General features: G+C 41.4%; 1 protein-coding gene across 3 annotated transcripts; it reads left to right on the top strand.

Annotated features, from left to right (window-relative positions):
- Nucleotides 1-26482, top strand: LOC114601164 (transcriptional activator protein Pur-alpha). Of its 3 annotated transcripts, XR_003707738.2 has the most exons (4): nucleotides 1-114; nucleotides 620-2173; nucleotides 22763-22828; nucleotides 25175-26482. XR_003707738.2 is itself a non-coding variant. In XM_077933524.1 (2 exons), the coding sequence occupies exon 2, from the start codon at nucleotides 810-812 to the stop codon at nucleotides 1785-1787; it is 978 nt and encodes a 325-aa protein (XP_077789650.1). In that variant the 5' UTR covers nucleotides 1-114; nucleotides 620-809; the 3' UTR covers nucleotides 1788-5520. The 3 variants fall into 3 exon arrangements, 1 of the variants encoding a protein (XP_077789650.1); XR_013394070.1 differs by lacking the exon at nucleotides 22763-22828; XM_077933524.1 differs by lacking the exons at nucleotides 22763-22828; nucleotides 25175-26482 and having other exon boundaries at nucleotides 620-5520.
- Nucleotides 26483-26543: the final 61 nt, after the last annotated feature.

Raw genomic sequence — 26543 nt, 5'->3', positions numbered from 1 at the left:
CCTCGCGGTCCCGCGCCTGAGGTGCGCGGAGGGAAAGAGCGGCTGAGGAGAAATGCGGAGAAGCGCGTGAGAGACGCCGCCTGAGGGGAAACGGCGGGAGCCCCGCGGACGCCGGTCAGTTCGGGGATATTTCGGCGCGTGTCTGCGTCGCCCTCTCAGCCTTTTTTAATGGGGTGGAAGAGAGGGGGGGGGGCTCGCCGGTCGGCGCGTGTGCGCGCGCGAGGAGGCGAGTGACAGAAAAGGGGGGACGGAGCTTGGCAGCCGCTCCGTCTGTCTCTCTGTCTGTCCCTCCCTCTGACGGGCGGCGGCGTGAGGATCCGCGCGGGTCCCTCTGAGGGGCTGGAAGGAGCAGCAGCCGAGGGCGCCGGGCGGAGGGGCAGGTGGGTGGGGCCTGAGCGCCACTAAAGCGAGCTGTTCCTCTGTGCCCTCGCCCGGCCCGGGCGGCGGGGCGCTGCCGGCGGCGGCCGCCTCACATCCCGGGGCTCCTTCGCCGCCTCCCTCGCCCCCCCCCCTGCCGCCTCACTCTCTCCCTCCCTCCCTTCCCGGCTACTGTACACAGTCGCGCGCGCCTCTCTCTCTCTCTCTGCCATGTTAGCCGCTCTCTCTGTCTCCTCCACAGATCTCGCGAGAGCGGCTGGCTGCTGCTGCTGCTGCTGGTGGTGGCGGCGGCTGCGGAGGGGGTTGGATCGGCGGCGGCGGCGGCAGCAGGAGCAGTAGCGGCGGCGGGAGGCGGAGGAGGCGGCGGCGGAGGCGGCGGCGGAGGCGGCCGGGGGGCGCAGGCGGGCTTCGGGAGGCCCGGCGGCAGCATCATGGCGGACAGAGACAGCGGCAGCGAGCAGGGTGGCGGCGGCGGCGGCGGGGCTCCGGGCCCGGGCGGTGGCGGCGGCAGCGGGCCCGGCGGCGGCGGCGTGGGCCTTCAGCACGAGACGCAGGAGCTGGCCTCCAAGCGGGTGGACATCCAGAACAAGCGCTTCTACCTGGACGTGAAGCAGAACGCCAAGGGCCGCTTCCTGAAGATCGCGGAGGTGGGCGCCGGGGGCAGCAAGAGCCGCCTGACGCTCTCCATGTCGGTGGCGGTGGAGTTCCGCGACTACCTGGGCGACTTCATCGAGCACTACGCGCAGCTGGGCCCCAGCCAGCCGCCGGAGCTGGCGCAGGCCGCGGACGAGCCGCGGAGGGCCCTCAAGAGCGAGTTCCTGGTGCGCGAGAACCGCAAGTACTACATGGATCTGAAGGAGAACCAGCGCGGGCGGTTCCTGCGCATCCGGCAGACGGTCAACCGCGGGCCGGGCCTGGGCTCCACGCAGGGGCAGACCATCGCGCTGCCGGCGCAGGGGCTGATCGAGTTCCGCGACGCCCTGGCCAAGCTGATCGACGACTACGGCGTGGAGGAGGAGCCGGCCGAGCTGCCCGAGGGCACCTCCTTGACGGTGGACAACAAGCGCTTCTTCTTCGACGTGGGCTCCAACAAGTACGGCGTCTTCATGCGGGTGAGCGAGGTCAAGCCCACCTACCGCAACTCCATCACCGTCCCCTACAAGGTGTGGGCCAAGTTCGGGCACACCTTCTGCAAGTATTCGGACGAGATGAAGAAGATCCAGGAGAAGCAGAGGGACAAGCGGGCGGCCGCCGCCGCCGCCACCGCCGCGGCCTCCTCGCCCTCCTCCGGGGGAGCCGAGCAGCCGCCCGAGGCCGAGGGGGGCAGCAGCAGCAGCAGCGTCGTCGCCGCCGCCGCCGCCGGCCCGCCGGGAGCCTTGCTGCAGGCCGAGGAGCCGGAGGAGGATTGATCTCCATCCCTCCTTGCCTCCTTCCTCCTCCTCCTCCCCACTGCCTTCCTCCTCCTCCTCCCCACTTGGCTGCCTCCTCCCTGCCCTGCTGCACAGAGACACTCGTAATAATAATAATGACGACGACGACGACAACAACAACAAAAAACAACAACATCGCCACACAGAGAGAGAGATACGTTATACTGTAAGCGAGCGAGAGAGAGAAAACCGACATCCACACACTGAAAATAATACATGCAGTTAAATATACCTGTTGTTCTAACTCCAAGGGGAGCACCACCGACCACCCACCCACCACCAAAACTGACAGCCGAGCAAGCAACTTCTTTCTCTCCACCCCATCGCTGGATTGTTCCTTCCACTCTTGCCCATCGTATAAAACAGTAAGCAGCTGCTAAAAACAAAAAAACAAAACAAAAAAAAACAAAAAAATTACAAAAAAAGTAATAACATTATATATGATGAACTGTGTTTCCTACTTGATTAAAAAATATAAAGAACTGAGTGTTTATTTCCCTAATTAACCAAGAACTTTTGTACACGTTTAAGCTATTATTATTATTATTAAAAAAAAGTGTTTGCAAAAATGGTCAAGATTAAAATATTGCTGAATTATATTAAAAAGAGAAAATGTCCTTTTCATGTTGAGCTAACATTTGACTTTAGCACAAAAAGAGATATTTTAGAACACGTAAAATAATATTTTTAGTTTTTCTTCTCATTTTGTTACCAAATTTCAAAACCTTACATGAAGGTTATTATAGTATATTTGACACCCTATATACCTGTGATTAGAGATGTGTATATATATATGAGGGCTAGGCATGCTGTGTGTCTGAGCTTTGTCTAAATGTTATGCAGAAGTCTGTAGAGTTAAAAGGTACGTAGGTTTAATTCATGCAAGGTAAACAATAAGTGCTCTCTTTTATACAATATGCATTGCATCTGGACCTTAAACATATAAAATGGTCAGTGAAACTTCTGTGAACATGAAGAAAAATTATTAAAAAGGCATTTAAATGAAATTTGCTAACTTGTGATTTTTATGGTTTGAACCAAAGTTATTCAAATAGTTAAAAAGAGAAAGAGAGAAAGAGAGAGAGAGATGATCTCCCATATTTTTCTGCACCTATTTGGTTTACAACTAAGTAGGTATATTGTCCTTATTGTGTATATGAGATGTACTTGTATTGTTCATAATATATTTTTTTTATGATGTGTACTTAAAGTACTTCACGTGCAGCAATTTCCAGTAAACCTGTTTTTGAATAACAGGCGGTGAAGGTTTTTTGTTTCTTTTCCTGTGTGTGGCCACTAGCACTATCCCTTTAACTTGTTTAAGTCTGAATTGAAACTCCTGTTTTGTGCTAGTGCTAACTAATTTATATAGGCCTGTCATGGAAGTCAATGCAACATGATTATAGAGTAATCCTACTGAGCCATGGATTTTGAATTTCCTTTAAAAGTGAAAGCCAAGTTGGTGTGCTGTAAAAGAAATTTTAATGTAGCTGTGGTGCTAGTTATTACTGGCTACATACTTTATACATGTAGTAAGGATACCCTGCCCCTCCCCCAACTGTGCAAGCTCCCCAACCCTTCAGTTAAAAGTATGTACTTTGTGTGATTATATCAGAACTGTAGGGTATGAAAACAGTCTGTCAGAACACTAATCTGTCAAGTAGTGTTCTCCAAATTGCAATTGTTTGTAGTAATATACTTTTACAGGTTTTTCTTTTAAAATGTTTGTGTGCTTTTAATTGACTAACTTCTTGCTGCTGTATAGTAAAATATTAATATATTTTTATCATTAAACTGCTGCATGACTATCATCATTGCAAGTGAAAAGAATATGTTATAAATGATGCCTTAAAACAGTAGGAAAAATAGTTGGAATTCTGTAGAAACAGTCAACAATATAAGAATCTGTGTGATTCTTGAGATCTGGAGTGTATTCATTTTCTTAACACCCTGACAAATTTAACAATTTAGATTTAACTGCTGTATGTTGAAGATGCTACCAGTAGGAAAGAGACTTTCTAAGCTTCTCATTGATTGTAAGAGGTCGGGCCTAGGAAAGACAAAGAGATTGTTCAAAGGAAATGTATTTTCTGTTTTCATTAAAGTATAATTCCCTTTTTGGAGATGCACTGTTAAGTGTCAATATAAAATCTGTTTCCGTTGTATCATCCATTTCCAGTTTAACAATTTTGCTACTGGTGTCCATAGAGCACCACATGTGCAATAATGTTATAGTGGTTAGAAATTTTTGTTTTGAGAATCACTGGAATTTATTACATTACTTTCTAAGGTGCACTTTTCCATATAGCAAAAATAAGCTTCCATGGTGCGTAATGTGATAACTGAAATGGTTTTTGACTGCATGTAAACATTGACTGGTAAGCCTTCTTTGTTTTAATTGGAGAGAGTGAGCAGTTTAATACTGCATTTGAATGGTGAAAGAATTGCATTCTCCATGCTACAGGTAGTTAGGAAAGTTTTAAATTGCTTAGATTCTGCTATTTGGTTGTCTCGGTTCTACTATTCATTATAGTTTTAAAAGTTGCAATACTGCAGATTGGCAGATTTTTTTTATTTTTTTAGCAATAACTTGTGTAGGTCGGTGTACAGCAAAGTGTCTTTATTCTCTTTGAATTAATATAAACTTTGTTAAAGAGCAAAATCCTTATTCAGTTTTTGGCTGGACATAAACAATTGTCTTCAGAAGAGCTGAAAGTGTTTTGTCTCATGATATGAAACTATATTCTATTTTATCCCACTATTGTCCCTGATAAAGGGTTAGTTTTGCAGGTTCATAGAACAAAACAAGCACCTCTTTAATTAAGAGGCCAAAGTGGAATGCGCATACATATTACAAACAGTGACTCTCTCAAATCACTTTTTACTCTCTGAAAACCTATTGTCTGATTCCAGCCAACATGTAGATTGGTTTAGTCATTGGAACCAATAGAATCAGCATTTTGCCTATTTCCTTTTTCTGAGAATCAAAATGCATGAAAAGGAACTCTACTTGACCCACACATTTGAGAATCTTACCATTGATCTGAGTAGGTCAACCTGATGTGTGGGTTATGCAGTTGTCCTGGTAGGGTCTGCTAATTACCACAGTTTCAGCAGCATTCTGCGTCCTAAGTCTCAACGTTGTGATTTACATGCACACTGTAGATATTGTGCATTGACTTGATTCATAGTCATAATATGTTATGTTGACTATAAATGACCTTGTTTTGGGTTTCACTTTTTCCAGTTGAGGTGCTCAGTTCTTTACCATGGTTGCGCAGCTCACTGTTTACAATGAGCAACAGTGAAAAGACCTTGTCTTAAGGTCAGGGGATTAAAAAAAGAGAGAGAGGTATATTTGACCATATTTGGTGTTCCAAAAAACAGTATGCTCAAATGTGCCAAGCAATCCACCTTTGGAAAACATGCCTTATTTTCCTTAATGTTTTCAGTGTCTTGTAGGAAAGATCCAAGCTCATAATGCTACTTTATATGAAGTGCAAGAAAACTTGAAATCTACTGCAATACAAACATAGTCTGTTTTTGTTTTCCTTTCTAAGCTAAAGCGACACTGTCAAGTAACTTAACATTTAAAACATGACCTCCCTTTCAGGTGATTACAGCATGGCAAATAATGTCCTTACTTTGAGTCCACATGTTTTTTTTTTTTAATTGCTCTGTCTGAGAAATTAAATAAACACATTAAAAATTAGACACTGTTGATTCATGCCTCTTTATTGTTTTATGCTGTAAAATGCAGTTTTCAGCCAGAGGGGGAGCTAAAGTAATAAAAATAAAATAATTGAATAGGGAAGAAATTATAGAATTTGACTACCAGAAGAAATGAGCAGGGAGTCCAGCATTTACTAAACAAATGATTGAGGGTTGAGGTAAGAATATTTTCAAGTTCAAAGGCAAGCCTTGCATACTGGTGGTGGGAAACTTGTGAAAATGTAAACATTTAACTGAAAAATACTTGACAGTGTCACTTTTTAAAGTATTCTTGCAGGAGTTGCAGCTTGCGCTATGTAGGTCTCTTTAAGAAGTACTACAAAACAGAACCACCTTCTCAGAACTTTGTAAAATGTAATAGATCTGTTTACTGTACAAAGAACTACCATATCAAGCAGCAAAGAAAGGTTAGAGGTGCCTGTCGTAGGCCAATAACTTCTTTTGAAAACAATTACATATTTGGCTTTCAAAACAGCACTGAAACCACTTCTTTGATCAGCCATGTCCCTTTTAAGCTGTGCATTCTGTTGTATACTGTAGTTGGCTAACAAACAAATGGGATTTGTATCCACTACTATATATATTCACTAATAGTGTACAATACACACTCACACAGAGAGAGAGACTAAGAGTATATAATATATATATGCACTACTGAATGTATATATTATTATGGCTGTTAGTTTGCTATCTACATTTTGTTAAAAAGGCACTAACAAATCCTACCTATTCTGCATGGAAAAATATACACCCTGACTTCTGATAGGTTGGAAATAATAAATAATTCAAACAATGGTTGGAATACCCACAATGGGGTTGCAGTATTTTATAATTGTTTTCCGTTAAAATACTATTTTTGGCAGTTTTTATTTAATTTGTAAAATAGTTTTTTTTACTTTGTACTGGCATACCTAAATAGGTAGATTTTTTTGAAGCCAACTGGTCAGTACATTTGTAATAATAATATAAAGGCAATGGATCTGTTTTGCTTGTACTCACTTTTCATTTATTGCATGTACTAATGCCCAAGGTTTTACGTATATGTGCCCTGAGAAACTGCAGCCATTGAAATGACAGAATAGGAAATAAATGAGAAATATTAACTGTACATATTGAAATGCTTTTAATGTCCAAGTTGCTTTGTTAATATTCAGTGGCCTGTTTGTGACATCCATTCCAGACATCCAAACAGTTGTTTGAAGCATTGGGAATATGTGTCCCATGTGCTCCTAACCTATCACGTGCCAGTTTCTCCATTTCCAGGTTTCCTTTAGTTAGAGATTCTATGTAATCTTATTCAAAAGGCTAAATAATTATGTTCATAGTGCGGGTTGTATGCCTACTTCAAAGCCTTGTTTGAAGGTTATCATAAACCATAGCCTGATTTAGATGCGCTAGCAAACTCTGGCTAGAAGAAACCTGGAAACAGAGAAAGGAATTGGTATGTGGTAAGATAGGAACAGGTGAGCACATTCCTGATTCTCCAAACGTTTTCTCTATGCTATAGAGGCCTTCCTGAATTGGGCAAGTAGCAATGAATTGGAGTCCAATTTTTATTGAATTTTATTGCTGACCATTTTTTTCTTCAAAGCTTTTTCTAGGCTGTTATTCTGTGCCTAGGAGTAAGACCCGCTGAACACAGTGGGGCTTGTTTCCAAGTAAGCACACACATGATTGCAGTGTTAAACACAGATTTGTTTATTTATTTATTTTTAATCAAGATTTAACCATCACTTAAGAATTCTTGATCCAAGACAACACTTGTCAAAGTGTTGATTTTCATGTTGTGAATTACTTAGCAACAGGCATTGTGTTCAGAGGAGCGATTTATGCGTAACCGGTTTAAAATTATGAAGGCTGAAAGTGAAAAATTCTGGCATTGATATACAATGCATAAAATAGGCTTCATATGAGTAATAGAATGTGCTTGGCCCATGCATACCTTGATTTCAAACTTAAAACAATTTGATTGGAGAATCCAGAGGGCTATTGCTTTAGAGGTCTGCCCAGATGTTGGGCAATGGGGACTTTGGCGTTTCTTCCCCGTGAACGGCAGACCCTGAGACATATTCCAAGGCACAAATTACTCTGAAACTCATGCCAGTTTCTAAAGATGCTCAGAGAGCTGCTGTTCAATAAAGTTGAGTATTCCTGTAGCCATTTAGACCTAGTTATGTGGTTTAGATCCTGATCTTTGCCATGAGCTTCATTGAAAGGACTGCAAGCGTTGTATATTACAAATTCTACCTTCTTGCTTTTACAAAGTTCATCAGTCATTTTAGGTGCCTGCAACCTTGGCCTCTTAAACAAGAATTTGTCTTCTACAAATTTTAAAGCTTGTTTTAATGTTAGCATCTCTACCTGGTCATTCTTCTAAAGCGTTGAAGAGGCAGTATAAAGGTGACCTCTGAATAATTCCTTTAAAAATAACTGCAGATGTATGGGGGTATCTTGCAAACCCTTTAAAGAGTTTTTAAAATGGCCCCCCAAGAATCCAGTGTTGGTCATAAAGGTTCTAGTACTTTTCAGTATGCGCTCTTGTACAATAGAAAGTATTATCCCATTTTGCAAAGACTGAAACTAATATTTGCTGCAAGGGGGGGGGGGGCTGATTCTTGCCCTTACGGCACCACATCTTTCAGTAGTGCAGTGCTAAACCATACGTAGATTACCTGACTACAGATAACAGACAGAATCTGTTCATTTCAGTTTTTGAAGACGAATGCATTTTGTTGTGTTTTTGACTCAATAAACTGCCCTGTTAGTTTTGCAAAACATTGAGGCTTTTTAGTGTAACTATGTTCCTTGGGTAGAGTTTAGCAAAGTTTTGCTCAGGGTAGACCCATTGTAATTCATGAACATGTCTATGGCAGGCCCACTAATTTCAGTGGGTCTACTCCTGAGTTAAGCTTAGTTGAATCTCCCCCTTTATTTTACATTGTGAAAACAAGTCTAAAGGAGTTTAAGTGTGGCTTGAGTAGTGGCCACAGAAATGTGTGTCCCTTCCCAGTGTATCTTCTGTTATCAAAAGATAGGTAGGATCAAATATTTTGGTAAAGTGTACCACATATGCCATTTCTCATACGGCTTTTCATTTCTCCACACATTGAATGTGGAGCTGCCCTTGATGGCATGGAAGCTGAAGCTTGTGCAAAGTGCTGTTGTTTACCCCTTGGTGAATATTTGGAAGATGGGTACATGTTATACTAGTCCTGCGACAATTGTACTGATTATGGTTGCTTCCAGACCCACAGAAAAGTGCTGGTGCTTTATTTTTCATAGGCTTTCTCATCTGGCAACCCAAGTATCTTCAGACTTCCTTGGCCTATAGAGAGATCATCACACTGTCTTTGCTCGGGAAATCAGTCTCTGCCCTGTGCAATGTCAGGATCTTTTCTACAGTTGCCCGTGTTTAGATCTTCTAGATCAGGGGTTGTCAACCTGGTCCCTACTGCCCACTAGTGGGTGTTTCAGGATTCTAGGTGGGAGGGAGGGGGTTCAACGGCAGAAACTGAATCCTCCTTCCATTGAGCACTGGTGGGCGGTAAGGAAATTTTACCATCAAGAAAGATGCATTAGTGCGTGGTAGGTATAAAAAGGTTGACTTCCCCTGCTCTAGAGGGTGTTTATCCTTTCAGAAAAAGTTGGAACTTTGTTTCAGTTTTTATTTGGCAAAATTGACTGAGTTTCTTTGCTGACTAATTAAAAAAAAACCAGCTGCTCTGTTTAACTTCTTTTAAAGATAAAGTTTGCTTATATATCACTTTGAATGCTAGAAAAGCAGCATATAAATGCTTTAAATAGTTTTGCTGTTGAAATGTTGTTTTATTAGGTTAGTATATATTTTTCATTAGAAGTTGCTGTTTAAAGTTCACTCTAGCAGCACACGTTTTTTCCATTAAGTTCCTCCCACAAAACAACCTCCTTTGAGAGGTAAACTTTATAACAATAGCATTTATAATTTTGTTTAAGTAGGTGAAAAGTTGCAATTTTTCTAACAACCCAAAGGTTTTTTTTGTAACAAACATCCTTAATGGCATCCGTTTCTGAGAGCTTGTGTGTTGGTACCATATTTAACTTGAATATGAATAATTAGCTTGTTGGGGGAGGATCTAAAGTAACTGAAAGGAGATATTCAAATCGCTCTTTTGTCAGATTTGGAAACAGCAGAAGGAAGCATCAAGCGAAAGTATAATTTTATGTGTATCCCTGTTAACTGAACTATATAGAGTTCAGATGCATCAATGGCCTTGCTTAGACTATGGTGGGCCTTTATCAATAACTGCTATATAACTAAAGCTGATTTGGTCTTATTGCAACTACTGTAATGATTTGGAACAAATGTGGTTTCAAGAAAAATAGTCAACCTAACCTGGGTTGTAGATTGGGTTGTAATTTGGCTATCTTGAATTTCAGACGTTCATATTTTTAGGCTTAGGTCAAATTTGAGTTTTGTTTTCATAGTTCTAGGCTCCTTAAGAGACCAATAACTCTGCCCAATTTTCATCCAAAAATCCACTTTGTGGATTTGTAAGTCAGGCAAACAACCATTGGTCTCCCCATAGAGGTGGCTTGAGATTCTTGGAGATTCTTGTATTTGCTGGACACTAGAGATACTGAATGCAGAGGATATTTATACCCGTGAACTTACTCAAGGATTTGCCTTAGATTGACCAACGTTGTCCATGCTAAAATAGTGTGCTGAATGCAAATCAAATGATGTTTCTTCCTATATACATACAAATGTAAGGCTGCCATTGTATGGCACTCATTGTAGTACCACGTCACAGTCCTGGATTTGAAGGAAGTCAGGGGAGAGGAGCAAAAGGGAAGGCATGTTGCACAACACCAGTGGCCATGGCGTGGGAGTAAGAATGGAGAAACACTGACAAGGGGAAAGTATGAGTAAAGCAGGGATGGAGGAAACAGTGGCAGAAGCTTGTGTGAAGCACCTTTCATGCAATGCAATATCTGAGGGCTCTGCATCATTGGAGGGAAAACTAAGTAAACAATGCCAGGGTTTGGCAGGGCTGAAACTGGTGAGGCTGAGAGTGGCAGTTTACAACAAGGTCTGAGTACAGTGAGAAGGGAGTTTGGAAAGGCTCTGTTATGTTAACTTTTGGTGTTAGCGCCCGTGTTGTACCTATCTCTACTGTTTCTCCTTGTTAAACTTTTTATTTAAAACAGCAACAACAACCCCTCAGTCTCCCTCCTCCCCTGCTTTACTCAAACTTCTGCCTGTTCTTTGAGTACAGGGAGAAAGAAAACAATGGCTGTTTTAAAATTCTCCCTTCTCCAGTCCTCAGCTGCCTCATGTGAGAGAGAGAATGGATGTGGAGCCCACAAACATTCCATGGTACCTTCCCACCATTGATTTCACCTCCTGGTACACTGTGCTGGCTTCAGGATGAAGTACCAGATTCTATGTAGTACTTTAGAAGATATTTTATTAGCAAGCAAACACATATGCAGGCGACTCCTCGCTTACACAGGGGTTATGTTCTGGGCTCCTGCACAGATAAGTGAAATTGTGTAAAGCGGGGAGCACTCTCTAAACCCCCTCTCTGCCGCTCTCCAATCCATACCAAAAATACTGTATCCAAAAATATTGACAACTAGAATTGAAGCTCTGGGGCCGGCAGGACGCTAGAGGATTGTGGGAAAGCAAAGGAGGCTTTGCTCCCCAGCACAAAGTCCTCCTGCACCTCCAGTCTCTTCAATGTGTCCTCCGTCCTCACTGAGGCTCTCTTTGGGCTCCAGGGAGGGTCTCCTCACAAGCCATGAGGACTCTCCAGCTCTCTCCCGCCATTACTGGTTTTGAATTGAATTATCTAATCATTTCCTGGCACTACACATATGTGCGGTTGAGCACAAGTAGAACAAGTGTGAGTGGGGAGTCGCCTGTATGTACAACATCCATCAACCGAACTTAACATGCTCTAACTGAATAAGCTAACTGACAGCCTTGCTCTTAGGATTCTATCCATCTTACAGGATCATTTATCAGCATGAGGTGTGCAGGCAAAGGAAGCTGCAGAATTAGGAGAGAGGAGGAGGCATGAAAGTGAGAAAAGTCTGTGTGCAAGAGAGAATTGAAAAAAGGGTGGGGGTGAAAGTGTTGTGTATGTGCAAAGGGAACAGGAGAGCACAACTGGAGAGGCGGCGGCATGTCGGACTTACATTGGGTGGCGGGATCAGTGTTAGGGGGAGCAGAACTGAGCTATCTGCGACACAATAGATGGAAATGGGTGTTCTTTGTGTGCAAGAGAGAGTTGAGAAAAGTAAGGAGGGTGGAAGAAAAAAGGGAATGAAGGAAAAAATGGAATGGGGTTGAAGAAGAAAGCAGGGAGATGAAAGGGTCTGAGGAATAGGAGGGGTTGGTAGCTTCATAGTTGAGTAGAATGTGCAAAGGGTACTGCATAGTTGCCATGTGTGAGCAGGAGGTGGCCATGGGGGTGTTTGTGTGTAAGGGGGATTACACAAAAGGAGGGGCAGTGTAGAGGTGAAGCTGAAAACAAGTGCATAGTAGGACTGCAGAACAGAAGAGAAGTGCTTTCAGAAGTGGGCTTGGGAAGGCAAAAGTGAACTTACCGTAGTTGCGTGGCGTGGGAGGGGAAAGCCTTAGGAGGTTTATGGGGGAATGGCCATGCGGGTGGCACAGACCCTAAATATTTTTGTCAGTAGGTATTCACATGTTAGTTTAACCTAGGCGTGATAGATTTATGCAACTCTTCTTAAAATGAGTTTTGTGTTTTTGTCAGTTGCTGCTTTAGGGGCGATCTTTATAAGTTTACTAACTGCAAAAGTCCTATAATCTCTGGTCATACAAGCTTCAAACTGAATTCCATAGTAACTTGTAGAATACAGTGGTACCTTGGGTTAGGTACTTAATTCGTTCCGGAGGTCCGTTCTTAACCTGAAACTGTTCTTAACCTGAAGCACCACTTTAGCTAATGGGGCCTCCTGCTGCTGCGCCGCCGCCGGAGCACGATTTCTGTTCTCATCCTGAAGCAAAGTTCTTAACCCAGGGTACTATTTCTGAGTTAGACTGAAGCATATGTAACCCGAGGTACCACTGTAGTTGATACAGTGGTACCTCAGGTTATATACGCTTCAGCTTACATATGCTTCAGGTTACAGACTCCGCTAACCCAGAAATAGTGCTTCGGGTTAAGAACTTTGCTTACTCCAGCGGCGTGGCAGCAGCAGGAGGCTCCTTTAGCTAAAGTGGTGTTTCAGGTTAAGAACAGTTTCAGGTTAAGTACGGACTTCCGGAACAAATTAAGTACTTAACCCGAGGTACCACTGTATTTCAGTTTGTGTGTGTTACTTAGCATATCACTTCTGTAGACTGCAAGACTCTGGGCAAAGTCTTGGTTTGCTTTTGCTGTTATACAATTTCTGATGATATTATATAGTGCTTAGATTGATGAGCTTTAGCAATACAACGTATGAAAATTCTGTTCTTTAAAGAATTGAGAAAATTTGTATATCAGTACAAAATCAAGGAGGAGCTACCTCTTTGAGAAAAAATTAATCAAGAATGGTGGAGTAAGAACAGTTTTTTTGCTTGGTTTTTAAATGCTTTGAGGTTCAGGAATCCCAGATTTTTCTATGCCCACCTAAAAACATGGTTTAAATTTCCCTCCTTTTGGAATCTTAGATTATGTCAAAAATTTCAAGAATATTGCAGCAGGTTCCTCTTCTGTGGTTTGGTGAATTACAAGGTTCAAAAACATATTTCTTAAATGTCATGTTTTGGATGAAACAATTATTCATAGGTGTGTTTATATAATTTTTATAGTCTCATCCTAACTATGTTTTTTGGAAGTAAGCCCCACCCCACTGAGCTTTGTGAAAATAACTTCCTACTTTTCCTAGTAATGGTGCTAAGAAGCAGTGAAATTTTTGAATACTAGGCCCCAGGTATTTAAGAGGAGGAAGTTATTGTGCCAGTTCAAAAGTCCAATTGTGCATGGAAGTTTATATGAACAGCAAGAATAGAGGCACCCCCTCCTGTTTATGCACATTCAATATGTGTGTGGCTGCGCATACGTGCAGTGTGCCAAATGGTAAAAATGCTCCTAAAAGAGTCCAGAAAGGTCAGAAAGGTGTGAAAACTTGCCTATCAATCCCACAAACCCTTGCACCGACTGTTGAGACCTGTGCAGAGTTTGGAGTTTGAGCAAGGAGGTTTGGAGGGAGCTATTGTGGTGGAGTTTGACGGAATTTAACGTCTGGTAAGTGCTGCTGGTTTTCTAAGGTGTTTTCAAGGATTTCCAGAGGTTTAGAGGTTTCTTCAGGCCTTGCCAATGGTGTTTCAAATATACACAATTTCAAATATATGCGTGGTGCCTCGGAACATAATGCCCATAAATGGGGGAGTTGCCCATACTACTAATGTTTCTGTAAAAGTCCATCATCTTGTATCTGGAGGTATATGGAGTCAGAACTTAAAAGGCAGACTTTTTCTGTCCAAGTACAGTATATTCATTACTTTAACTCGCAAGGCTGGCCAAAGAAGAGAATCTAGAAGGGAAAATGCTCAGAGAAGGGAAAATGTGCTTTAATGGGAAGCATTCATATGCTGGTGAGCTTCCTTGAAAAGAAAAGAAAACGTTTGGGGTGGCAGCTTGCATTACTTTTTAAAGCAATCAATAAGATAAGAGACATGCAAATTCCACTATAAATGCTATGAAGATGCTAACAAGTAGTTCAAAGATAAGCCATTATTTCTGAGGAAATAAAACTTCACCGTAGACATGGCCTTTGAAGGATGTGGGACAGAGCAGGCCTTTTTTAGACATCCATGTATATAGTAGGAAAAGAAGCTGCCAGCACCTTCTTGGCCTTCCATTAGTGCTAACATCATATGGATTCCTCTGACTTCCTTTCAGTTGGATCAATTTGGAAATGAGACTACATTTTTTCTAATTTCTGGTGACAAATCAGGATGTCCATCAATTGTGTTGGTATTCTTGGTTACATGGTAGGCTGTGTAGTTTCTATAGTGGGGAAATATCAAAGCTGTTTTGACCAATTTTGTAATAGCATGCTTTTGAGTGGGGCTAATTTACTACTCATGGCATTGTGCACAAGAAACAACTGTTTAAGTCGGTATGCAAAAAAGAATGAGCATGGTGCACTTGTCAGATTACTAGTGTATATGTTTGGTGTTGTTTTCTTTTTTAACCAAGATTAGTGTCATGAAACTACCAGCTGCCATTACAGAGCTAAACCAGGTGGTACTCAAATCCTTGCACTGAGGCAGAATCCAGAGTACTCCAGACACAGTTATGAACCAAGAACGGGGCTATGGAAGTGAGGACACTTGTATTGTGCCCATAGATCTCTGGTGTGAGGGGATAACTTTTGTAGTTTAAGGTTAATTAACTTTCTGACACTCTGATCCCAAATGCTGGCATTGCCATGACTTGTTTTTGGCATGCAATAGAAATAAGGCTAAGGTTTTTATATATTATAACCGTCTGCCTCTGGTGCTGGAGAAACATCTTGGCAATGTCTGTATAATACCCTGGGTTGCAGAAGTTGTGATGTAGTCCCACAGTCAGTGTGACAGAGGTAAGGTTGTTTTTTTTTTAACATAGCAATTTGAACCATAGTGTAGCTCACGGTGAAGGCATTTATCAGGACCAGGCAGAATGGCTTTTGGTTCTCCTTTTTGGAAATGTGCCATTACCAGCCAGCTTCAGTCTACTGCCAACAGCATCCAGGAGTTCTGCCTTGGGGGGGGGGGGCAAATCTTAGGAAATGATTACTTGGGTTGGGGGCAGGGCCTGCACACAAGCTTAATGGCAGCTTCATGCCGACTCTCCTCAAGTCATGAGACAATAAGCACAATGGGTGATGGCTTTTGCAGAATGAAAACAAAAAGTAAAGAAAATAGAGTTTGGAGACAGATGCTTCAAACTGCTGGCTCATGCCTTAAAGAAGAAAAAGCCCAGAAGCTTAGTAACAGACGTTAGGGAAAAGTGTGTTGTGAACCTAAGACAGGGAAGTATCAAATTCTATGCTGCCCTCTACTCCTTGGACAATGCTTAGGTGCATAAAAGCATAGATGCATAAATCCATAAATGCTTATTTGTTGAGGGTACACCTCAGAGTTCTGTCAGGTGAGCAGAGAAAGTTCTTGAACCAGCCTATAACAGAAATGGAAGTCAATGAAGGTGTAAAATGATGAAAGAACAGAAATTGCCTGGGTTTGAATGGCTTCTATGAGACCTTCTGAGCTGAGCTGCCCTCATGGCTGACCAAGCTGCTCAATAAGATTCTTGAGTGGGCTACCATACCAGACATGGGTAAGCAATCTAAAATTGTGGTTCTCTTGAAGCCTAGTCAGTGGCCCTTGTGGCCTTTTACCATCCCATAGCACTGATAAACCAAGATGACAAATTGCTATCAGCAGTGATGGTCCTCAAACTGAATGTTTTCATCAGTGACTATATTTCCCCTGATGAAACTTGTTTCATCCCTAGGTAGAATATAGCAGACTCCATCAGAATGGTGCTGAATGTGGTTATACAGAATCCATCGGTGCTGTTCTCAGTGGATATCATTAAGGTATTAGATTGTAATGAATGGAGTTGCCTTATGTGTTTGCTTGATGAAATGGGGTTTGGCGATAAATGTATCTGTTCAATCCAACAGCTCTATTCAGTCACAACAGCAACAATTCATATGAATGGTCCTGTCTTCCCTGGTGTAAATCCCCATAGGGCACTAAGCAGGGGTACCCCCTGTCACCCCTATTGTTTGCCTTGTTGACTGAAGTTTAGCTGAATCAGCAAAGGTGCCTGTGACAAAGGAGGTTTAGTGTTGGCGAAATTAATTGGTTACAACAATTGAAGCAAATAGTTTACATTTTTAGAGGGTCAAAGGTTGTCCCATGGGTACCCTTACCCTTTCCTGATTTGCTTTGTGCAGCATGGGGAACCCAGTCCTGAATGTATACTAAAAGTTTGGAAGCACTGGGCCGGGTTTCTGCCCCCCCCCCCCCCAGCCATCCCCTATTATCATTTTCCTACTTCATCCTGCATTCTGGAATAGGGATAAAGTTATGCATTATAGAGGATGGGAAGTCAGGGTTCAGGATTTTGAGTTCAGGATATCATATAGATTTGGAGTAGAATCTCAGAAATATAATCTCTGATCTGATGCCGGCTCTTCTGTCACTAGAGAGTGCAGAATTTATTTAATAGTACATAAGGCTCTGGTGTCTGTGCTGCAAGCGGCTGCCCTTATGGAAGTAGTGAAACACTGGAAGGCAGCAGCAGCAGGGTTCATTGTGGCTGGACAGGATCTGGGAGGTGGTTTGCTCTCTCTCTCTCTCTCTCTCTCTTTCTCCCCCCTTCCCTCCCTCCTAAGTTAGATGAGTGTGCTGTAGTCCACGCAAATTAGGTTTGCTGTAGTGTTTCTCTAAGGAAGACAATTATCCATGTCTTGCCAACTACTGTCAGGGCTGTAGATCTTCAACAAAGCAATAACTTGCCAGTGAAGTTAACTCATTATTCGAGGAAAGAAGCACAGCTCGGGCCTAGCATTCTCAGAAACTCTTTCTAGGAAGTCTTGCCCTGATGAAGCCGTTGTGAGGGCGGAAGGTGAGCCTTCCCAGTGCTCAGTAGGACTCCTCCTCTTCTGGGTCTTTCCCACACTGTCTTAGGTGGTTTCTGTGCGCAACCACCCTCTGCCCATTTCATTGAGTTCTAGGAGAGTTCTAGGAGACAAGGGAGGAGGGGAGCTGGTTGCAGCAGGAGGGGGGGACTCCCTGGATTCTTCAGCAGTCTGTCTCAACTTTGCCTCTTGACCACCCTCCCCTCCGGCTTCTGCTTCAGCCTCAGAGTGCAAACTGCTCTCTGCCGTAGCCTCTTCCTGTTCACTAAAGCCTGCCGCCTCTTCTGCAGCTGATGCCTCCTTCCAGTCTGCTTCTTCTCCCTGTGACCACTCATTGTCACCCCACCACTAATTTCCTAGGCTTGGTTCTCTAGGGGGTTCCCCAACTGATGCCTCCTACCACTCCTTTGCATCCAGCCAGTCCATGGCAGCTACTAAGTGTGTTGTAAAGTCTTGTATCTTATCTGCATGGCACTTAAGCTTTTGACTTTGTAATGCTGCTCTTTATGTTACAATGATGTGTGATAGTTTGTGTGATCAAGCTTATAGTTCCCTGTTTTAGTCATGAATAGATAGTTTTCAAACATTCTTGTTATTTCAGAGACTGCCTTCCAACTTATTGTGGCCCCATACAATAGCCAGATGGGTGGGGTATAAATAATAATATTGTTATTCTTATATAGGCAGACAGTGCAGATGCTTAAGAAAGGTGTAATGTGCTGATGATGGTAACCTCTCAGCAGGATTTTGGCCAACTGGAGCTTGCAGCCCATCCTCAAGGGCAGTCTCAAATAGAGTGCATTCCAGTAATCACATCTCAGGTTTACCAGCATATGGACCACCATGGCCAGATTATCCCTGTTGAGCAATGGCCATAGCTGGTATACCAGCCAAACCTGGTAGAAGATACTTTCAGCTACTGAAGCCACGTGAGTCTCTAGTGGCAAAGATGAATCAACTACAAGGCTGCTCCTTCAAAAAGTTTGTGACCCTATCCTAAACAGGCAAATAGGCAATTTCCTGGATCCAGGAGCAACTCACACACAATTCCTGCATCTTGCCAGGATTTAATCTTAGTCTTTTGACCCTCTCCCAGCCTACCACTTCATCCAGATATTGGCTCAGGAATTGCATGCCCACTCCTGATTCAGATACTATAGAGCACTAGAACTGAGTGTTTCCAACATACGGAAAGATTTGATGCTCTAAATCCCTTAATGACCATGCCATGAAGCTTCATATAGATGTTGTATATGGGGACTAACAACTAGTCGCCCAGTGCTGCTCCTCCGAACTGCTCCTGCAAATAGGAGTGGAACCACTGAAAAAGAGTGCCTCTGATCCAGGAAGATACCATGGTTGATAATATGAAAAGCTGCTAGGAGATCAAGTGTAGCAGAGTCACACTCCCCCAGACCATTTCTCAATAAATGTGATCCAGCTGGGTGACCAGGACTGATTTGATGCCAAAACTAGGTTGGAACCAGATTGGCAAGGGTCAAGATAATCGGTTGCCTCCAAGAGTGCCTGTTGTTGATCCACCAGTACCTTCTCAAGCAATTTCCACAGGACGGGGATATTTGTGATCAGACAGAAGTCATATACTATTGGATCCAGGGTTGAGTGGATCTGCTTTTTGGAAGTGGCCACGCTACTGCGTTCTTCAGGGCGGTAGGCACCAGTCCTTCATTTAACAGCACATTGGCACACCCAGAACCTATAAGGTAGCTTCACTTAGGCAAGATGGGCAAGAGTTGCGAGGTTAAGTTGTTGGACACATTGTCACCAGGCTGGTGTAACAGAAACTGATCCCACAGTTGGCGCATTACACATCTCAACAACTAAAATAAGAGAAGCATCAAGGTTGCTACAGATGCAAGCAACTGTCTCCAAGTGCCTTAGAAATAATTCTCAGCAGGTTACAAAGGACTTTATTGCACCATCCATAGGGGAAGATAATAGCCCCCTGGCTGCTCTGCAAATCTCAACTGGATGACTACATGGGGATGTAGTGGAAGCAAAATAAGCCGAAATTGCTTTCCTTGCTGCCACGCAATAGGTGCAACTATGTGCTCTCACTCAAGTTTGATCAACTTCAGATCATTCATGTCTTGTGCCATTTCCTCTCTAGCCATCTTCTGGATCATTTTATTTTGTGAAGTTCCCCAGAATACCAGAGAGGCTGCTCAGAAGCGACCATGTCAATAGCTCATCACAAATCCTCATTTCAGGGGAGTAGTAGGTCATTGACAGGATCACCAGTTCTGTCTACAGTAGTACGTCAGGTTAAGAACTTAATTCGTTCTGGAGGTCTGTTCTTAACCTGAAACTGTTCTTAACCTGAAGCACCACTTTAGCTAATGGGGCCTCCCGCTGCTGCCGTGCCGCCGGAGCACGATTTCTGTTCTCATCCTAAAGCAAAGTTCTTAACCCAAGGTAATATTTCTGGGTTAGCGGAGTATGTAACCTGAAGCGTCTGTAACCCAAGGTACCACTGTACAGGAAAAGTCCCCTAGAACATAACTCCAACTCCCATCAGCCCCAACTAGCAGGCTGTAGTCAAACAACATGGGGAGGCAAATCCTGCTTCATAGCATTCAGGAATTCTCAGATGCCATACATTTTCAGGAACAAACTATGTGATTAGGTCTTTTAGCCATGCAGGGAGGGATACCAAAAGTTCACCAGGAGGTGGTCTGGCCATTGGCAACAGGGTGGTTTGGAACCCCCGCCACAGTTTTCCAATCACCCATCACATTGCCTGGAGCAATGACTAATTTGGGGTTGAGACCTGCCCTGTGTGTTGGGCTGCTTTAGTCCTGAATTTATGCACAATTGAATTAAACTACAGTTTAGGGGCTCAGATTTTTGGGGGGGTGGGAGGCTAAATTTAAAAAACAATAATTAAGATTATTAGTTTTTATAGAATCATAGAATCTTAGGGTTTCACCAACATTTGGAAAAAAATGTCCAATGTATTGGGATGCATGTGGCTTGTATTTTGCATGGACCTCTGAGAAGGTGCAGAGCATCAGTTTTGCATTCTGTACATGAAAGCACATCTTTCCACCATCTCACTCTGTATGAGTCGGGGCGGGTTTTCCTCTCCCTGCAGCAATCTTTCCAATTGCAGCACTTTCCTCCTGCGAGGTAAAAGTAACAACTACCATTAACTTATATGGAAGCAAGTAAAGGGACTCACACCTTCTCGCATCCCCAGTTACTGAGAATCCAGCCTCCTTCTGTGAACAGCGGTCCTATTCTGTGTTGTATTTCTTGGCCACTAGAGTGTGGTAGAATGTTGGAGACATGGTCCAGGAGGTTCCTTAACAAACTATTTATGGGCTGGAAGGAGCCGTCATCTCTTAGGGAGAGCTCAGTTTTCAGGGGCACAATAGCTTCCCAGGTGAGAGACGGATGAATCCCTACAATGCTTCTAGATAGAGGTCTTGTTGTTATTATTTATAACAATATTTTATTGGAATAATTTCAATTATAAATAAATTAAGTGATATGGAGGGGGGGAAGAGGGAAAGTGAGAAAAAAGAACAAAGATGTGTAATATATATATATATATATATATACACAAAAATTCAGTGTAATATACTCCCATACATTCTTATATGAAGTGATATAGTGTTATCATCCTAATACATATTATTAATAGCCTACTACATTCTGTATAAACTCATTCCAAGCAAAGCCTATTTCTGTAAGCAGTTCATAAGTTGTGAGTGTTGTCATATTGTCAATCCATTGATTAAAGGGTATCGTAACTTGATTCTTCCAATTCATCTGTATCAATCTCTGGCCACAATTAGTGTGCGTAGAATCCATTTTCATTGTCCCATTGTTAATTTCCATACCATAGGCTTATAGTTCAAAATAATGTTCTCTGAAAGTTTTAACCTTTTCTGCACAATCATAGTTACAGACTCCAGAACTTTCTCCCAAAACTTAGTAACTACAGAACACTGTACAAACTTGCAAACACTTTCCCACTGTCTGGGTAGTATTGGAAGTTCCAATACTTTATTCCAATCGTTTCTTAAAGTCTGCGTATTGGAACTTATTTATTGCCAATACATATTTCTAAAAAGTAATCACTGGCTTTTTAGTTTTGAATGAGTCATCCAATTGCTCCAGTATCTCAGGTATCTTGGAAGCTGAGAAGGCTGCCAGCCCAAACACCCTTGTTAAGAGATGTTGTAATGGAAGATATTGCCATTGGGCTGCATCTGATAGATGATATTTTTGTCTTAAAATAGCATAGGTATAAAGTTAATCTTCCTCATCTATCAGTTGGTCCAAAGTCAATACACCTGCTTCCATCCAATTTTTCCATGTTGCCATATTTTTTGCAATTTTTGGAGTAGGGTTTTGCCACAAAGTAAGTTTTGCATGTGAGAATGGATCAATATTCCCCCCCCCCCAATATATTTTATATCCTTCTAACTGACTTAGTTGTTGCTGGAGTCAGCTGATATTTAAAATATTTTGATCCTAGTATTGCCCAACCAACCAAAGGTGCCGTATGTGCATATTCTAGGGTTGCCTATGTCGGAAAATTAAGACCCAACAGTAGGTTTCCAATATTTAATATTTGATGGTAAATAAGCATAATGATATAATTCCAGATTCAGAATTTATAACTGCATTCTCTGCAAGAATGTTCTCGGTGTTGTTGAGCCTCAAAGACATTTCCTAAGCAGGGAGTTTTATCTTTTGAAGGTATGATCCAGATATAAAAACTGGAAGTGCTCTCAGAATATAAATAAATCTGGCTATAATATTCATTTTGAGAACATTCACCTTTCCCCAAAGGGTAGGGTTCAGCCACTCCCACCTATCAATATCTGAAGAAACCTTTTTCATTAATTTATTTATATTAACTCTGACTAACCATTATATATCTTTTGGTATTAACATAACTAGATATTTAATAGACTTGGAACTAACCCAGAATTGATATACCTTGAATGAATGTGTAATCAGATTTTTGACCTATTGGCATCAATTCCAGTTTGGACCAATTAACAGAATAACCAGATATTTTACCAAAAACATCAAGATGGGAATACTAGTCTGAGGTTCTGAAATAAGCAAAAGAATATCATCTGCAAATAAAACTAATTTGTATTCAACTGAATTATGAGTTGTATGTATATACATTTTATGTATAGAACATGAACAGAATTAGGCTTCTTTAAAGAAAAACATTATTTATTAAGTTTCATAATTATTTCTTATATATCATAATAAAAGTGAATTTTCAAAATCATAACTGGACATTCTGGAATTGGGACAGAAAGAAATTGTCTCTGTCTCAAGCATCATTCAGAATGGTTAGGTTCTCTTGAAGATGTCTGGAAAATTTAGGTGTGCAGAGTCCCATTACCCACTATGAGAGACGGCTTCTGGTTTGAGGCAATTACCGGTACTTTCCCCAAAGAATTCAGGCATGGTAACCTTCATCAGACCCTCTCATCTCTCTAGCAGTTTTAAAGAATAAGAATATGAACAATTTTTCTACACCACATAAACCAATATTTACCAGTAATCTTATGTTTCTATTTTTGTTTTTTTGGCAGACGTTTACCAGTAAATATCGGTTTATTCCTGAAACCAGAAGCCCTAAACATATCTTTGTTTATAAGGTCAGTCTTCATTTCCTGTTTCTGTCCTCCCCCATTGACTTACAAATTCTATCACCTTCAAGGTAATGACAAGCATGTCGTATTCTGTCTTCTGTTGTACTTGCAGCACTTTTCAAATAAGTGAACTTTGATAGTCTGTATGAACCTAAATCATGAGTGGAATTTCCTCCTTTAAACTTAACATCAGACTGAAAACAAGTTAGAAGTATGTTTTAAATTCCAGAATACAGACTTAAAGTCTCTTTTCCAAAATGAAATTCTTTTAAAAATAAAAGTAGGATTTTAACACTAGTCAGCATTGTACAACCTGCTATGACTTGGAACTGAGGATCAGAGAAGCAGGCTGCTGCTCACAATGATATAATAATGTAATTAATTTAGCTTCAGTTGTGTTAATGGTGCAGGTGTCCCTTCTTTCTAAGGAAGACTCTAATATATATACATACATACTTTCAGAATCACCTTGCAAAACAAGATAACCTCCACACTCGGAGGGGCTGTGAAATCATGCATCCATATCTCCACGTACTTGCATTCTTTCCTAAATTTTGTGTGTGCGTAGAGAGAGCCCCGTGCGTGTGGGAGCAGGAATCTTGGTCATTCTGTGTAGGATTCTATGCATGTCTGCATCACTCATACCAGGGATAGGAAGCCTGTGGCCCTCCAGATGTTGCTGAACTTCAATTTCCATCATCCCTGACCAGTGACCATGCTGGCAGAAGCTGATGGGAGCTGACTCCAACCATTTCTGGGCGCCACAGATTTATATGTTACATCCAATATGCAGAAGTCAATATGGGACCAAGGGAGGTAGGATCCTGTTGCCTCACCATGTTGTTTGCCCAGTTTTGTGAATGTGGGAGCAGCACTCTGTGGAGTTCCCTACATTTGTGATGATAGCATTCATTCATTCCTTGGGTGAAATCCTAGTGTGTTGTTGAGTCTTTACTGTGCTATCCCAATTGAAAACTCCCTTTCCTCCCCTTTTGCACCCTCCATTTTTGTGCAATATAATTGGCAACAACTTTAATCTGAGCAATTGACACCAGCCCTTCTTCAAAGCATTCAAATGGTTTGAGGAGAACCCGTTACCACCTTGGAACACACATGGGAAGTCACTTATTTAAAGTCAATGACAAATTATCTTCAGCACTTACAAATTGCAAAGCAAAAATACTATTACAGTATTAGCCTTTCCTATATAAGCAATTCCTTTGTAATTTCAAATAGGAAAGAAGATTATATTAATGGTGTATATCAGTCTTGGTTTTTTACTGTCAATATTGTAATTTTATAATACTGTCAATATCTAATTGTTTAATCTGAATAATCCATGTAAAATCATTTCAAGGTACTTTACATTTCCACGCTCTGCCATCAGTATTATTACTGTATGAGTATTTTAAAGGAAAGAAGGTAGCTCTGTGTATAATTCTTAAACTTTTCTCATGGGGCTAAATAATAATAATATATATTTTAAGACATGGAATTCTAAAGCCCACATTTGCTAAAGCTCAGTAATTGTCTCATATCTTAAAAATGGAGTGGTTGTTAACAAGCCAATTTGAAATTGTATATGAAATAAGGAAATAGCAAATATTTAAATATTTTTGATAATTAGAGGCCATCAGAGAAACAGTTAAAAAAAAGAAGTAGTTCTCAGTGCAACACACACACACATAGAGAGAGAAACCCCTTCTATACTTCTATGCTTCTTCCATTACTCCAGTAGCAGGTAGTTAAAATCAGTTTGCAACGTTCCTCTGGCCTTACATGTCCCCATTTTTCCTGTTTTTGGAAACCCTTGATTTATAGCAAATCTTGCACAAAAGTGGCACTTTAGCATTCTGTACACAGCTCAAGCATTTCATCTTGTTTACTGGTACATCAGAACAAGGGAGGAGGACAATAAACCCTGCGTTATTATTATTATTATTATTATTATTAGTAGTAGTAGTAGTAGTAGTAGTAGTAAATTAAATTTCTACACCTCCCCTCATCCAAAGACCACAGGGAGGTTTACAGTGTAAAAACAGCATTAGTTATGCCTAGGGTTGCCATACATCCAGAACTTCCTGGACATAGCCGGTTGGTATTCAGCCCTCGCAAACAGCGTCCGGGTGAAAATCGCTGAAATGTCTGGGAAAATCTGGACATATGGCAGCCCATGTCAGTAGTGTAGATTTCATTAAAAAGAACTCGTTTTATTTCACAACTTTGGGCAACCCCTCCCCCCCAAAAAAAACTTTGCCTAAAAAAGTTCAACAACTGTCCAGATTTTCACTTTTTGAAATATGATAATCCTAGTTATGTGTGAAACTGAAGGACCTTTCTTATACATTTCAGATGACTGGCAAAGAATTCAATTGACATCTCTGGAAACAGCATTAGTTCCCGGAAGCACTTTCTTCACACGATTATGTACCTGCATACATAAACCTGGAATTCCAAGATGGATAATCACTTGGTCCTCTAATACAGGGTGCTGTTAAATTTACACCCGAGCCCCCTGTCCAGCCCTAAAAGCCCCTCCTGCACCCAGCCTTGTATGAAGGTACATGTCATTGTGAAGAGAGGCCAGTTCAGCCATCTCTGGAATTTCAGCTGATGGGGAGAGTGCAGCCATGATCACAGTTTATGCTAACTATTCTCCATATAGTTGAGCACCTCGTACATGATTGCATGGAAGGATTTAGCAGTGCAAAGCCGTCTTTTCCTTTTTTTTTCTTTTCAGAAGATGAGGACAAAACCTGTAGCGTATTTTTTCACATGTGAGTTTTCTGAAAAGACCAGGGAAAAAAAATCTCTCAAGAAAGGCTAGAATTATATCTCTCAAGTCTCTGCATTATTATTTTTTGCTAGTTAATCTTTATTAGATGTACTCCGATTTCTGCATTATTATTATTATTATTATTTGGCTAGTTAATCTTTATTAGATGTACCAATATCCATTGGTGGTCATGTTTTTCTGTAACGTTTTAATTATCATACAAGCATACACTGTAAGAGTACACACTTATTAGAAGACTGGAATGTTGAACTAGGCAAAAATATTTGCTTTTATTTATGTAAATGGCTGCTATCCTGTTTTTATTATTCCTGGCTACCATCTCATAACTGTTGTATTTTGATCTAATGGGCCATGTCGGGCAATGTTCAGACATTCTGTGGTTTATGTATTTGTGTAATTGTATGTATGTAACTACTAACTCTAGATTGTAACTAAGAAACATGTTCGTTTCATTTATTCAGAATAGTATATTTCCTGTCTAAAAATATTTTCAATTATATGAGAAAAGGAATTTATTTTTTTTTAAGATTTGTCCTGCAAGGTCTGGTTTCTCTGCTTTTTAAAAATACTGCCGGGGCCGCTATCTAGTTTCACTTGATAGACCAAAGTTACCATTGACACTGTCTTGCAATGCTGAACAAATTTATATCCTTTGCACTTTAAATGAATATAAGATAAGGAAAATCAAAGTGTCAATTGTATATACATTCACTGTACAGTAGAATGTATATCTTTAGTCAGTCTGACTTTGTTTATAAAGGGGGTATTTTCCTTTGTTGTTGGAAGAGGAGTACTTGAGCAATGTATTTGCTAGTCAATATAAAGTGTTTACATGTAATTACTTAATAAATTATTTGATTTAAGATGCATTATAGTGATTTTTAAGTGTCAACCATTGGGGGTATCTGGCTCCTCTCTTTTAAG

Source organism: Podarcis muralis, chromosome 8 (genome assembly GCF_964188315.1).
Source record: "Podarcis muralis chromosome 8, rPodMur119.hap1.1, whole genome shotgun sequence".
Taxonomy (NCBI): domain Eukaryota; kingdom Metazoa; phylum Chordata; class Lepidosauria; order Squamata; family Lacertidae; genus Podarcis; species Podarcis muralis.
Note: the sequence above shows the minus strand (reverse complement) of the source record. Positions and strands in the feature narration are given on the sequence as shown.